The 14,480-nt window shown below is 36.1% G+C and overlaps 1 protein-coding gene across 2 annotated transcripts in view; it reads right to left on the bottom strand.

Annotated features, from left to right (window-relative positions):
• Positions 1–8,262: 8,262 nt before the first annotated feature.
• Positions 8,263–14,480, bottom strand: part of DNAJC10 (DnaJ heat shock protein family (Hsp40) member C10) — a 52,121-nt gene continuing 45,903 nt past the window's right edge. For both annotated transcript variants that reach the window (XM_006935397.4, XM_045034105.1), the window contains exons 21-23: positions 12,625–12,744; positions 10,705–10,809; positions 8,263–9,386 (exon numbers count right to left, since the gene is read on the bottom strand). In XM_006935397.4, the coding sequence (XP_006935459.3) occupies positions 9,375–9,386; positions 10,705–10,809; positions 12,625–12,744 (237 nt within the window). In that variant the 3' untranslated portion in view covers positions 8,263–9,374. The remainder of the gene's footprint in view (positions 9,387–10,704; positions 10,810–12,624; positions 12,745–14,480) is intronic.

The raw sequence follows: 14,480 nt of genomic DNA, 5'->3' as shown, positions 1-14,480 counted from the left end.
TTTTTTAATATATGTGTTTATTGCTATAAACTCTTTTTTCAGAACTGCTTTCACTTCATCTTACAAAATTTGATATGTTGTATTTCCATTTTCATTTTTTTCAAGATAAATATTTATTTCTCTTTGATTTCATCTTTGACCCATTGGTTGTGTAAAAGTGCACTGTTTAATTTCCACATATTTGTAGATTTTCTCGCTTTGCTCTTGTTGATTTCCAATTTCATACCACTCCTGGTCAGAAAAGAAAGTTGGCATTATTCCAGTCTTCTTACATTTGCTAGGATTTGTTTTGTGTCCTATCATATTATCTATCCTGAAGAATGTTGTATGTGTACTTGAGAAGAATTTGTATTCTGATGCTATTGGATGGAATGTTCTCACGCATTATTCCATTCCAATGTTTCCTTGTTGACTTTTCTATCTGGGAAAGGTCTATCCATTGCTGATAGTGGGGTATTGAAGTCCTCTACTATTAATGTATTGTTGTCTATTTGTCCTTTAAGATCTGTTAGTATTACCTTAATATATTTCAGTGCTCAGGTGTTGGGAGCAAATATATTTATAATTGTTGTATCTTTTTGATATATTGATCCCTTATCATTACATAATGACCGTTGTCTCATTACCATTTTTGGCTTGAAGTCTATTTTGTCCAGTAAAATTATGGCTAACCCAGTTTGTTTATTTGTTTTATTTCTGCTTGCTTAGAATGTCACCTTCCAGCCCATCACTTTGAATCTACATGTGTTTTTAGAGTTGAAATAAGTCTTCTGTAGACAGTCTATACTTGGGTCTTACTTTTTTACCCATCTATCCACTGTGTGCCTTTTTTACTGGTGAGTTCAGTCTAATCATACCTACGGTGGTTGTTGATAGTAAGGATTTGCTACTGCCTTTTGCCTCTTGGCTATTTTGTTTCTCCGTTGTTCGTTTTCCCTTTTTCTTTATTTCTTTTTTGATGTTTATTTATTTTTGAGAGAGAGAGAGCATGAGTGTGTGTGCATAAGTGGAAGAGGGGCAGAGAGAGAGGGAGACAGAAGATCTGAAGTGGGCTCTGCACCGACAGCAGAGAGCCTGATGTGGTGCTCGAACATACCAACGATGAGATCATGACCTGAGATGAAGTCAGACACTTAACCATCTGAGCCACCCAGGCACCCCAAGCCTCCTCCAAGGTCCAAAGTCACCCACATAAGATGCATAGATGGATGGATCTCCTAGATATCCTGGAATGCTTTGTATAGGTGCTTTTGTTCAGTTATGGATGTCAGATTAGTTGTAAATCATAGGAGAGAGAAAAACAAGGAAAGACTCACATTGCCATGATGCTAATGTCACCAAGTTTGTTTTTTAATTTCACATAGAATGAGACGATAGGGTATTTTCCTTTTTTTACCATTTTTTTGAACTTAAGTTTTAGTTAACATGCAGTGCAGTATTGGTTTCACAAGTAGAATTCAGTGATTCATGACTTATATACAACACCCAGAGCTCGTAGTAAATGCCCTCCTTAATAGGTATTTGTCTTTTTATGTCTAACGTATTTTACTTAGCATAATGTCCTCAAGGTCTATCCCATCAAATAGGATGACAAGATTTCCCCTTTTATTGTGGTTGAATAATATTCCATTTTGTGTATATATATATGTGTGTGTGTGTATACACACATATATATACGTATATATATGTCTACATATATATACGTATATACACATATACATATGTGTATACACACACATATGTGTATACACACACATATACGTACATACACGTATATACATATATACATATATACACACATATATACATATGTGTATACACACATATATGTGTATACACACACATATACGTATATATATGTCTACATATATACGTATATATATGTCTGTATATATATGTATATATATACGTATATATGTAGACATATATATACGTATATATGTAGACATATATATACGTATATATGTAGACATATATATACGTATATATGTGTGTGTATACACACACATATATAATGTAGTATATACATATATATGTAGTATATACATATGTATATACTACATATATATAAAATGTAGTATACACACACACACACACACACTACATTTTCTTTACCCATTCATCCATCAGTGAACACTTCATTTGTTTCCATGTCTTGTGCTATTATAAATAATGCTGCAAAGGAGGTACAAATATATTTTCTAGTTAGTGTTTTTGTTTCCTTCAGATAAATACCCAGAAGTGGAATTATTGGTTCTTGTGGTAGTTTTTAATTTATATTCATTTTTACTGCTTTTGTGTATCCTACCTTCATACTGTGATTTTTGGTCTTTTCTTTCCACTCAAAGAGTCCCCTTTTATATTTCTTGCAGGGCTGGTTTAGTGGTCATGAACTTCTTTAATTTTTGTTTGTCTGGAAATTCTTTGTCTCTCCTTCTATTCTTAAATGATAGCTTTGCTGGATAATCTTGGCTGCACGTTTTTCCCATTCCACACTTTGAATATATCATGACGCTCCTTTCTGGCTTGGAAAATTTCTGCTGAAACAGCTGTTCATAACTTTATGGGGTTTCCTTTGTATGCGGCTGTCTTGTCTTGCTGACTTTATTTTTTTCTTTATAACCATATTTTGCCATTATATGTCTTATAGATATAAGTCATATGTCTATATGGATCCACTTCTGCTGATTTTGTTGGGGGTTCTCTGTGCTTGTTGGTCTGGATATCTGTTTCCTTCCCCAGATTAGGGAAGTTTTGAGCTATTATTTCTTTAAATTGTCCCCTTTTCTCTTCCTTCTTCTTTGGGACTCCTACAACATGAATGCTATTACATTTGATGGAGTCACTGAGTTCCTTAAGTCTGTTCTTCTTTTGCATAATTCTTTTTTTTCTTCTCTTTGGTTCAGCCTGATTACTTTCCATTACTTTGTCTTCTAGCTTATTGATTCATTCTGCTTCCTTAACACTTTCCACAAAGTATGTTTTTCATTTTGTCTATAGAGCCCTTTATCTCTGCTATGTTATTTGTGTCTCTGTGTTAATGGTCTCACTGATAGTCTCCACTCTTTTCTCAAGACTGGGTAGTATCCTTATAATAATCACTGTTTTACACTCCCCATCAGGCACGTTACTTGTATCTGATTCACTTAGATCCTCAGTCATAGCCTTGTCCTATTTTTTTTTCATGTGGAAAAATTCCTCTGTCTTCACATTTTGTGTTTCTGTGCCTGTTTCCCTGTGTAATGAAAGTCAGCTATGTCTCCGCTTCTTGAGGGTAATGGACTAATGAAGGAGAGGTCCTGTAGTGCCCTGTATTGTAGTATCCCTTGTTCCCCAGGACCTGCTGCTCCTGGGAATGTCTGCAGTGTGTGTTGTCTGTGCTCTGCTGTTGTGTCCTGACTGCTTTATCCTCCAGGCCAGCCATCTGCAGAGGCTCTGCCTGTCTGTTGTAGGTTGTGTTTGGTCCCTGGCCCAAATGTGTATTTTAACTAGGTGTGCTCTGGTCTATTTGTGAAATAGGAAATGTCACCACTGCCACTGGAACCAAGGCCTTGGCAAATTTGTGTTGGGAGTGTGGCATTGGCAGGGGTTTGGGACAGCCTTCTTGGGGGAGATCCCCACCATGCTGGAACTCAGACAAGTATGACTGGGGAGGGTGGTTCCACTAGGGTGCAGGAGACAGGGCTTGGTGTAAGCAAGTTAGGGAACAAGTTCCCTGGGTACTGCACTGGTTCCCACAGGTAGCCCTGTGCTTATGCTGAGTGGTGAGTGAAGGAAATGGCTCTGCCAGCTCCTTTATTCCTGGAGAGGTCTCTCTGTGAAGGCTGCTTCTTTGCCACATGGTCAAAGATAAACTAACCTCCCTATTATGTGCCCCATGTTCTCATTAGATCGCTGTTTCCACACTGTATGTCCATAGGCTGTTTGTCCTTCCTTTCCTCCGGGAAGTAGTCCCAATGTCCTCCAAGCTTTCCCAGAACCAAACACACTAACCTTTAACACTCCAGGCTTTAAGTCCCATTGGTTGTAAGAACTTATGAAATTCAGGCCTTCTCACATTCCAAGCCAATTGCTATGGGGATTAGTTTTCCCTGTGTGTTAGTCTCTTGCCCTTCCCTGGGACTCTGGCTCCCTCCTTACTGCAACAGCCACAATCCATTTCTCTCCCAAGCTGAATCTCCACACTTCCTACCTTCTTTTATGTGGCCTCTTTTCTACCTTTAGTTGTGGAGCATTATCAGTCTTCAGACTGATTTCTGGGGTGTTTAACGACATATGATAGCTATGTCATTGTGTTCATGAGACATGGTGAGCTGAGGGGACTGCTACTCTGTTGTCATCTTCCCCTCTCAGATTGTTCCTTTTTCTTAATGTAGGTTTTTGACCACTAAAAACTTACACTGGAACTGCTTTTGTTGCATCTCCTAAGATTTGGTAGGTTGTATTTTCATTTGTCTCCAGGTATTTTGTTTGACCAATTGATAGTTCAGTAGCATGTTTAGTCTTCACACATACATCATTTTTCTCATTTTTTTTCCCTTGTATTTTACACCATCAGAAAAGATATTTGATAGGATTGAAAACTTAAATTTATTAATATTTGTTTTATAGCCTAACATATGATCTATACTGGAAAATGTTCCCTGTTCATTTGCGAATGTCTATTCATCTGGTCTAATGTTTTCTTTTTGATTTTCTGTCTAGATGACCTATCTACTGATGAAAATGGGGAGATATACCCTATTATTGCTATTTCTACCTTTAAGTCTTAACATTTGCTTTATATATTTAGTTGCTCCTAATTTAGGTGCGTAATTGTTGGGTTGATCCCTTTATCATTATATAATGAGCTTGTCACTTATTACAATCTTTCTCTTAAGTATATTTTGTCTAATAAGAATAGCTAGATCAGCTTTTGGTTTCCACTGGTAACTTCTTCCTTCTCTTCACTTCTGAGCTAATGTGTGTCCTTAGAGCTGTAGTGTTTCTAGTAGGCAAGCAGATCATTGGGTCTTGTTTTTTTAATCCATCCAGCTATTCTATGTATTTTGAATGGAGAATTCATTTATATTTAATTATTGATGGGGAAGGCCTTACTATCATTCTTATTTGTTCTCTGGCTGTTTTATAGTTCTCTTGTTCTTGCTCTCTTGCTGTCTTGTGAGTGTAGAGATTCATTTTATTTTATTCTTGTTAACTTTTGTGCATCTATTACAGGTTCTGCTGTGTGATCACCATGAGTCTTACATAGAACATCTTTATATATATCAGTCTGATGCTAACAATTAAATTTTACCCTCCTACAAAGACTACCCTTTTACTCCTTTATTTGATGTCCGAATTTAAGTCTTTTTAGTATGAACAATTATAGTTTTACGACCTTTGTCTTTCAAACTTTATACTAGATTTATAAATGATGGAACCACCAGCATCACATTAGAGTACAGTGATTTTAAGTATATACTTTGGCCAGTGAGATTTATATTTTCACGTTTTGTATTGACTAATGCCTTTTCATTTCAGTTTGAGTCCCATTAATATTCCTTGTAAGGCTTGTCTAATGGTGATGACTTCCTTCAGCTTTTGCTTATCTGGAAGACTCTCACTTTTAATTCTGAAGGACAGTTTTCTGGGTGTTCTTGGTTGGCAGTCTTAAAGTTTCCTCCTTGTTGTGATATTGCACCAGGGGATGGGATTAATGAAGAGATTGTGCCATAGCTTCTCTTGCCCACTCCAGTGTGTGTGTGTGTGTGTGTGTGTGTGTGTTCTCATTTACCTGATGTGTAACAGTCACTTGGCTGGTGTCTAGATTTCTTTCAGAGGGAATAGTTTTGTACGTATCTGTATGTTCAGTGTGTCCATGGGAGAAGGTGAATTCAGGAGCCTATCTATCTCACTACCTTCTGTTGGAACCGATACATATATTTTAGTATTTTACCTCCTCACATAAAATGTTTGGAATAGCAGTTATTTAATGAAGAGTTCTCTATCAGTAATTAACATGGAAAAATTTTTCATAGACATTAGCACAGATCTTTTTGAATAGGTCTTTTGATCTTTTTTGAAGAGGACAGCAGGTACTAAAGAATGATCAAGTGATCAGACAATGCAATGAACTGATCAAGATACCATATCAGCTAGTCTGGCATCAGCCTCTAGCTGTACTTTGGGTTAATCACCTTTCACAAAATGGATCCAACTCCTTCCTAACAAGGGGACTGGGTGACAGGATATGAATCTAAGTGCAAATCTACTGTTAAATATAAAAGAGACTCGAGTTGTGAATTACTAACATTTTTAGATATGATAATACAGTTCTATTTAGCGTGGTGGTTGACCTGTCATTACTCTTACTGAAAATAAGGTATTCACCAGAGGAATCTGGGTGTATTTAAAAGTTTCAGTATATGGGGTGCCTGGGTGGCTCAGTTGGTTAAGCGTCCAACTCCGGCTCAGGTCATGATCTCGCGGTCCGTGAGTTCGAGCCCCGCGTCAGACTCTGTGCTGGCAGCTCAGAGCCTGGAGCCTGTTTCAGGTTCTGTGTCTCCCTCTCTCTCTGTCCCTCCCCTGTTCATGCCCTGTCTCTGTCTCAAAAATAAATAAATGTTAAAATAAAAAAAAAGTTTCAGTATATGTGGAAGTAGCATATTACTACAAAGATCATTTCCTTTTCATCTTCAGAATCACTTATAGGAATCACTATAGAAAATTTAAAATGCACTTTGTTAATTTAAACTTTGTACTATTTAACAGGATGGACCAAATAGGTCTAATTTAAGACATTTACCTGAGTTTGGTAACCCTGTGGACTAATTATACAAAAATTCTCTTAAAATGGCTTAAAAATATTACCTCATTAAAGACTTACATAAATGTAAATGTGTCCCATGGGAAACAACACAGCAATTCTGATAACTGTACCTAAGAAAATGCCTGCTTTGAATACTGTTAGAAAATGCAAAAATTTAAGGAAAACTTTTACCATATAAAAATAATCTCATTTTTTTATCTTAATCATATACTTTAAGTAAAAACGATATAAAAGACCTTAAATAAAATTTGGGTAATTGGAATAAGTAAGCACATTAATGTAAAAAACACAAACTCCAAATTTCCTATAGTCACATATTTAAATGTATCTAATTTCCAAATACAGATACCTGATAATATACTCCCCTGTTGTGCCAGATATGGTGCTGTGATACCCAAGGCCAGCTGCACACAAAAATGGTGTTTCTGAGAGTAAGGGCATGTTTTATCAGGCACTCTTCAGACTGCTCTACTTACATGGCTGTTAAAACCTTTAATTCTGCCAGCTGTTTTCGACACTGAGATGACTGTAGACAATAGCCTCCTGATGGATACTGTAGGATATATATATATATACTATTTAACATGACTACCAGCAGCCCTGGCTTTAGAGCCAATTCCACAGGCACATACTTAGACCAAGTTACAGGATACATATTGTTTACTAATTTTTTTTTTTTTTTTTACTGCCTAAAATGTTTCTTAGTAAGTCTGGAATTATATGTATGGGTAGTAGTTTAGGTACCTTTAAACCTGTTTATGGGTTCACTGTCAGAACTGTGAATTATAGACACATGGGAGACAGGGACCATCCCTTGGATTCCTTCTACATATGCTTCACTGTCCAGCACAGTGGTATTCAAATAATTGGTACATTAATTCAATAAATATTTACCAAGACTTCTTTAGGTCTTCGATTTTGACATTCTTATAGAAGCAAGCCAATTTTGAAAGATTTCTAGGCAGTGAAAATTTAATAAATGAAAGACACTTGCCATTACTGATCATAATTCAGAAAGGTTGAATTAAGGTTAGAAGTGGTGGGTGTTCTGAAACTGCCCACATATATGATGTGGAATCCAAGGTTAGGACTCCAAGGATACAACTGAAGCAAAGTAGGAGAGAATATGAGGGATTGGGTTAGATTTGAAAATAAAATCTGTTTTTGTAGAAATTACAGTGATAAAATTATGAGGAAATATTGGGGAAGGAGATAAAGTAACATAAAAAAAAATAAAACGCTTCCAATATAAAAAGTAGAATCCTAGTAAGTTTTTGAGAAAACTGTTGTTGTTTAATTCACTGACCTCTTTTGATCAGAACTTTTACCATTCCATAAACTCAACTGTAACTAAATTACTGCACTTTGCTGACAATGTTTTGTGAAAATGCGAGCAAAAACTTCTTGGATTCTTTTAGTCTGAACAACCGAGAAATTAAAAGATCCCATCCTTAGATTTATATAATTGATTTTCTTAAAAAAATAAGTTCAGTTATGACAATATTTATCTGGAAACAGCAGCCTCCAGCAGCAAACTAACAATTGGAATAACCACAATGTCATTATGAGTCATAGTGAAACAAGCCTGCACACTTTTTGTATCTGAGTAACAAATCAGACAAGAGTGAAAAACTTCAACTATGGGGAAGGCAAATAGAGGATCTACATCAAAACAAAGTCCAAAAGGCAAAACCATAAATATTAGAACAATGCTTCAAAAGTCAACTGCTATCACAGGGAAAACATTTATGAAAGCAATTCAGAAAATAAATGAACATAGATCTTTAAAATATAGAACTCTAAATACTGATATATTTGGGATACTCTACAGTGCCCAGTTAATAGCTATAAATATTGTTTTCCTCAGGTATTTCTAGATGCTGTAGAAATCTATTGGATTTATTGTTAAAAATTTTTTCTCAATTGTGAAAAATTAAAATCAGTTCTTCAACCTTTAGAAAGGAAAGAAAAAAGAAAATGTCTTCACTATAATACAGCATGAAAATAGGGTATCTGCTTGCCACATCGTGTGTTGTTTTTTTTTTTTAAAGAAACTATGGTCAGAATCCATTTCACACAATCTTTAAAACAGGTAACTAAATGCCAAGTTTTTCTTTTCAGGCCAGCCACAAAACTTGAGGGAATAGATCCCAGACATATATGTACATGACAGAGCAGGCTGCTGTTTGAGCCAGCCAGTTTTAGTATCATTTCCAGGGGTCAGCAATCTATGGCCCATGGACTGAATGTGGCTTGGCCTGTTTGTGCATGGCCCTGAGCTAAGAACAATTTTTAACTTTTTAAAGGGTTGTAAACAAAGCAAACAAAGGAATATGTGACAACTGTACATGGTCTACAAAACTTATAATATTTACGATCTGGCCTTTTACAGAAAAAGCTTGCAGACCTTTCATTTATACCAATGTTGTACAGAATTCAGACAGTGCAATTACAATTCCAAAGTTCATTTATTCCGACCCAGAATGCAGCAACGTCCTAAAGAGGTCTTCTTGATGTCATTTGTTAGAATTCCTTTTCTCTTTTTTCTTCATCTTCATCATCATTAAAGTTCATCCTACAATAATGTAAAAGTGATTGGAAGAAAAAAGTATGAATTTACATTAAAATGTTGGTTATAGTACTTTATCTTTTAAAAATAATTATTTAATGGATCACCATATGAAATATACCTTGCCTAAATGTAACAATGGAAAGGAAAAGGGATATCTCTTAGTTCTTACCTGCTCATGCAGATACTATCAATTACAGTTTTACAGTCATATTTTGGTACCTTTCTAAACTGAATTTCAATTCTGATATTCTGGCTATGACTAATAACATTTTCTGTTTCAAATGCTTTTTTTTTTTGTTTTTTAAATTTTTTTAATGTTTATTTCTGAGACAGAGAGAGACAGAGCATGAGTAGGGGAGGGGCAGAGAGAGAGGGGGACACAGAATCCGAAGCAGGCTCCAGGTTCTGAGCTGTCAGCACAGAGCCTGACGCGGGGCTCGAACTCACAGACTGTGAGATCATGACCTGAGCCAAAGCTGAACGCTCAACCGACTGAGCCACCCAGGTGCTCCTCAAATGTTTAACTTAAGATAAAAGTCACACTGTTAAACCTCTTGAGGAAGCGAAAATAAATCAAAACACCAGAAAAACATTTTTGTTCCCTAAACCCAAGGAAATAATCGTAACCATCTCTTTCCTATCTTTTAGATTTGGATAAAATGTAACCCTTGATACAGGATGTAAGGCTTTTTATACTGGAGTGTGCAGTTCTAATATGGTTCTATAAAGCCAGACATCTCTAGCCCTCTCCAGAATATGCGCTGGTTCTTTTGTTCTTCTTTCACCTTATAGGGAAACAATCCAAGAAACTTCTATGTGATTTTATTAAGTTCCACTCAGAAAGCATTCCAGCATTCACGGACTCTTTGGTCTGTTTGTATGTCCTAGAATGACAATGACTTAAAAAAGAAAAAATGAACACTTCTTCCAAAGAATAGCAGAGGTTGCACTGTTTGATAAAATTCTAGGAGGGGCTGAAATGAGTATGGGTTCTGATACATCCTGACTATACCAAAAGAAAATCTGCTATGCAAAGTATGTTACGAGGCTCCAGTGTATTTATTCCTAACAAGTCAATACTTTATTTACATTTTAACAAAATCTAAATAATTTATGGCCATAGTTCACTATGTTTTAAATGGTTGTACTTGTGCAAATTTCTACACTTTTCAATATACAGAGGTTACATTCTGACTGTCCTATTTTTGAATTAAGAAACTTCAACTTTACTATTTTTTGAAGCTTCCATTGTACCTGTTTATTAATAAATATAAGGTACAGTATAAAGCTGGCTGAAGTCAGCTCTAGATTTAGTCCTTACCTTATCTCTCTTTCCATGATTTTGAAGATTTTTCAATTTTTCATATATTAAGGTAGCAATCTCTTTTGCATCTCTGGTATCTATTTGCTCTCCCCAAATGTTTCTCTAAAATAAAAAACATTCTTCTTATAATCTTTTAGGTGTCTAATCAAAACATGACATTTGCATCTAAGAAACTTGATTATTCCTTAAAGTTCTAAATGTTTAAAACTCAAATTTCTTCAAGGAAATAATGCTACAACGCAGTTAACTCATAACTTACTTAAATATGATACTGTTATGAACACGTTTAAAGTATTTCCTTGGAAAAAATGCATTGCCAGCTCTAATTCAAAACAACTAAAATATAAAGAAAAGCCATCCCCCAGAGGACTCAAATCATTCTAATCTTATACATATGTCATTGGCACAGTTAAAATCCTGACCAACTACAACACTAGAAAGTAATGTGTATCTCCTGGTTTTCATCTGCCCACAGTAGGAAGGTGGCTAAAAAGCAGTGAAGGGGGCAGGTCAATATATCAAGCTTTACTTTGGATCTGGAGTCATTTGCTTCCTGCTTCCTAGTGGGAACTCCACACTATCTGTTAAGATCTTGCTTTTGTGTGTACCTGCCCACCTGGTTTGTACTGCTGTTAACTGCAATCATTATTCTGCTTTGGTTTTCAAATCTGGTCTGGTCTTCTGGATGCCACCTGTCTCAGTTTGTACAGGGATATTTTGCTGTCTAATGTCCTCGGGGCTCCTCTAGACACATGGTAACATCATCTTTTCAAAGAGCTCCTTCTATAGCCAGATTAATTCTGTGACTGCTCATTATATTGATACTTTGCTTACATCATTCTACCTGAGACCCCTACTTATGCTACCCATTTCTCAGCTCTTCTGAGAATTAGAAAGCAGAGCTAGTGATTCCAAAGGGATGAAGTGAATTCAGATCCTGATATAAGCTCGTTTACTCTCACTGAGATGTTTACCGTAGGCTGTTCTTAAGACAGAATTAGCCTCTTGGACCAATCAAAGTCCTTCATTGAAACCTCTAGTTGACAATTCTAGACTTCTAAAATCCATCTAATTTCTTTAACTCTATTTTAAAATATAATTTCCAATAAATAACCTGACATGTTAAGCTGATACTCCCTCTCAAAAAATATATTTATTTGAAATGTTTTACCATAAAACATGAATACATGGCAAATCCTTATTTATTTAATTACAATTCTATTGTCAAAAATATCATTCTTTTACTCAGGAAGATAGCAAAAGTCATGAGTATTTTCAGTTAGCAATTACAGTGGTTGAAAGATATATGCATTTATATAAATGATAGTAGAGGTTATTGCCTGAGTTTTAAGATCCATTGGTAAATGTCTAATTTTCTTTTTGGGAGGGAAAAAAAAAGCATATTGTCAGTGGCCCAAAGAAGGGAGTTGTGATCAAGCCATGGACCCTTTTATTTTGCAGTCTAAACCACTAATAAATATTCCTCAAGACAAATGTTCAGGTACTAGTCTACTTCAAAAGTATGATAGTATTCTTTTAATTTTTTCCTTTCCTGGAAAAAATAATAATAAAGGTAATATGTTAATTGTATAAAAGTAGAAAATATAGAACTTCACAGAATATAATTATGTTGACTTCTCCACTCAGAAAAAACTACTCTAGCATCCTGCTATGTGTCTTTAGTAGTTTCTGTAATTCACTAGTATAAAAATTTTAAGGAGTGGATCATATCAACTTTGAGACAGAAAAACCTTTGAAAATCACTTGATGTATATGTGAAAAGAAGCTTCAGTAATATGCAATAAAATAAAACATGACAAAGGGAGGAGAAGCTAATGAAAACCTTCACACCAGTAACAAACCTTTTCAACTGGGTCTGCTAAAAGAAAGGCACATACGGGAACGCCAAATACATACCTTTGCTTTTTCGTAGGGATAAAATTTAACAGTTGGATAGGCTCTGATACCAGCTTTCTGGCATGTTTGAGCATAAGCCTGACAGTCTACTTTTCCAGCTTTCACTTTTCCTTTAATCATCTGAAAAGAGAGAAGTGGGGTTTGCCATTCACTGTGGTATAAACTATTTTGGCAACCACAAGACAACATGATACTAAAATTTTCACATCTTTGTAATAATAAAGACTTATTTCAAAAACTTAAGTTTTAATCCTTTCCATACTAATAAGATTGCTTCCAAATTTTTTAGTGGCTCTTATCAAGAAAAACTCCTTCCTGGTCCCCATACCTTATTCATCACACCACAAACTCCCGATTCTGTCCTCAAACGCCTTCTCCCATTCTCTGGTCTCACCTGCTGAGGTAACACTCTTCATTTTGCAGAAGGCTGTCGACACCTACATTCTCCAGTTCCTCTCTGTCAGGTGTCTTACATGCTCTTTGGGGTATGTGCATGTGGTCAAAACAGGATTCTTTTCTTAATTGTACTGGTTCCTCTAGCTACCTCCTTGCTTCTCTTTTTTTTTTGAAGTTAGTCTTTCATTGCTTTTCCTCCCTCATCATCTCATTTATCAACATATTTTAGTCTAGCTTCTGTTTTTAGTGCTCCCTCCACTGAAACTGCTGTAAGTTCTGCAGTGACTACTTGACCAAATTGAATGGACACTTTTCAGTCTTAATGGGTACCTGACATTGCTAAACATGCCTTTCTTTTTTCTTTCTTGGCATTTATCACTATTCTCTCTTGGCTTTCTTACTCCTCAGGCTGTACTATCTCATTTCTAGCATGGGGACCTCTTTCTACACCTGCCTCTCAAATTATAGTATTTAATCACAGTTGCATCTATGGTGAACACTTTTTTCACTGTGAGCAATCTCCCAAGGGAGATTTTATATATAAATGTGCCGAGATGTGCTGCTCAGCCCAACCTCCCCTGATTTCACACTCACCTATGTACTGGCCTGGTTCAACTAAATAAGCATCCTGCACAGATGATTTCTAACACGGATCCTGTCCCTTTACCTACTCTTCCTTCTGTCCTACTATTCCCTCATTCAAGCCAGAAACTAGGGCCATCTTAGATTTCTTTCTCTGTCACACTTACCACAATTAATTGGACATTAAATCCTATTCTTTTATCTCTTTTATATTTGTCCCATTCTATCACCATTACCTTCATCCCAGTTCAGATAACATCTCTCACTTCAGGACAATTAAAATACCTTTGCTGCCTCTAGTTTTGTGGCCAATGCCGGCTTACTCAAGAGGGGTTAGGGCAGCAGCAAAGCTGCATGCAGAAACACACTTATACTGAAGGTCAGAGAAATTTACAAAATGTTTATCTTTAACATTAGTTGACTCGTATCTTCAATTGCTTATAAAGGAACACCATATTGTTTCTGGTGCTCTCATATCGTTCTCTGGCCTTGCTGGCCTGTGTACAGTTCCATCCAAAGTGCTCTTTCTAAAATGTAAAATGGATCCTACCATATCCAATAGTTTTCCCCTAGTGCTTATACAGAACTTATTCCGAACAATATGAAATCACAAAGAAAGAGGACAAAACCTTCTCCTCCTCAATTATTTACTAAGCCTGAGTTTTTGCCATTCCCCTTCTGTCTTTACACTCTGGTAGTCTGGACCAACAGTGAAGTTGACTGAACATGCACCACTCTCTTGCATCCCTGCATCTCTGCAAATACTGTCCTCTCTGCTCGGAGGACTCTCTAGCCAAACTCCTGGTCATGTTGTAATTCTCATCTCAAATCCCAAGTTTTCGGTGGAGCCTTTTGTCTTTTCCTGGCAAGACTCTTTC

Source organism: Felis catus, chromosome C1, assembly GCF_018350175.1.
Source record: "Felis catus isolate Fca126 chromosome C1, F.catus_Fca126_mat1.0, whole genome shotgun sequence".
Classification (NCBI taxonomy): domain Eukaryota; kingdom Metazoa; phylum Chordata; class Mammalia; order Carnivora; family Felidae; genus Felis; species Felis catus.
The sequence above is the reverse complement of the archived record's forward strand: the minus strand, read 5'-3'. Positions and strand labels throughout refer to the sequence as shown.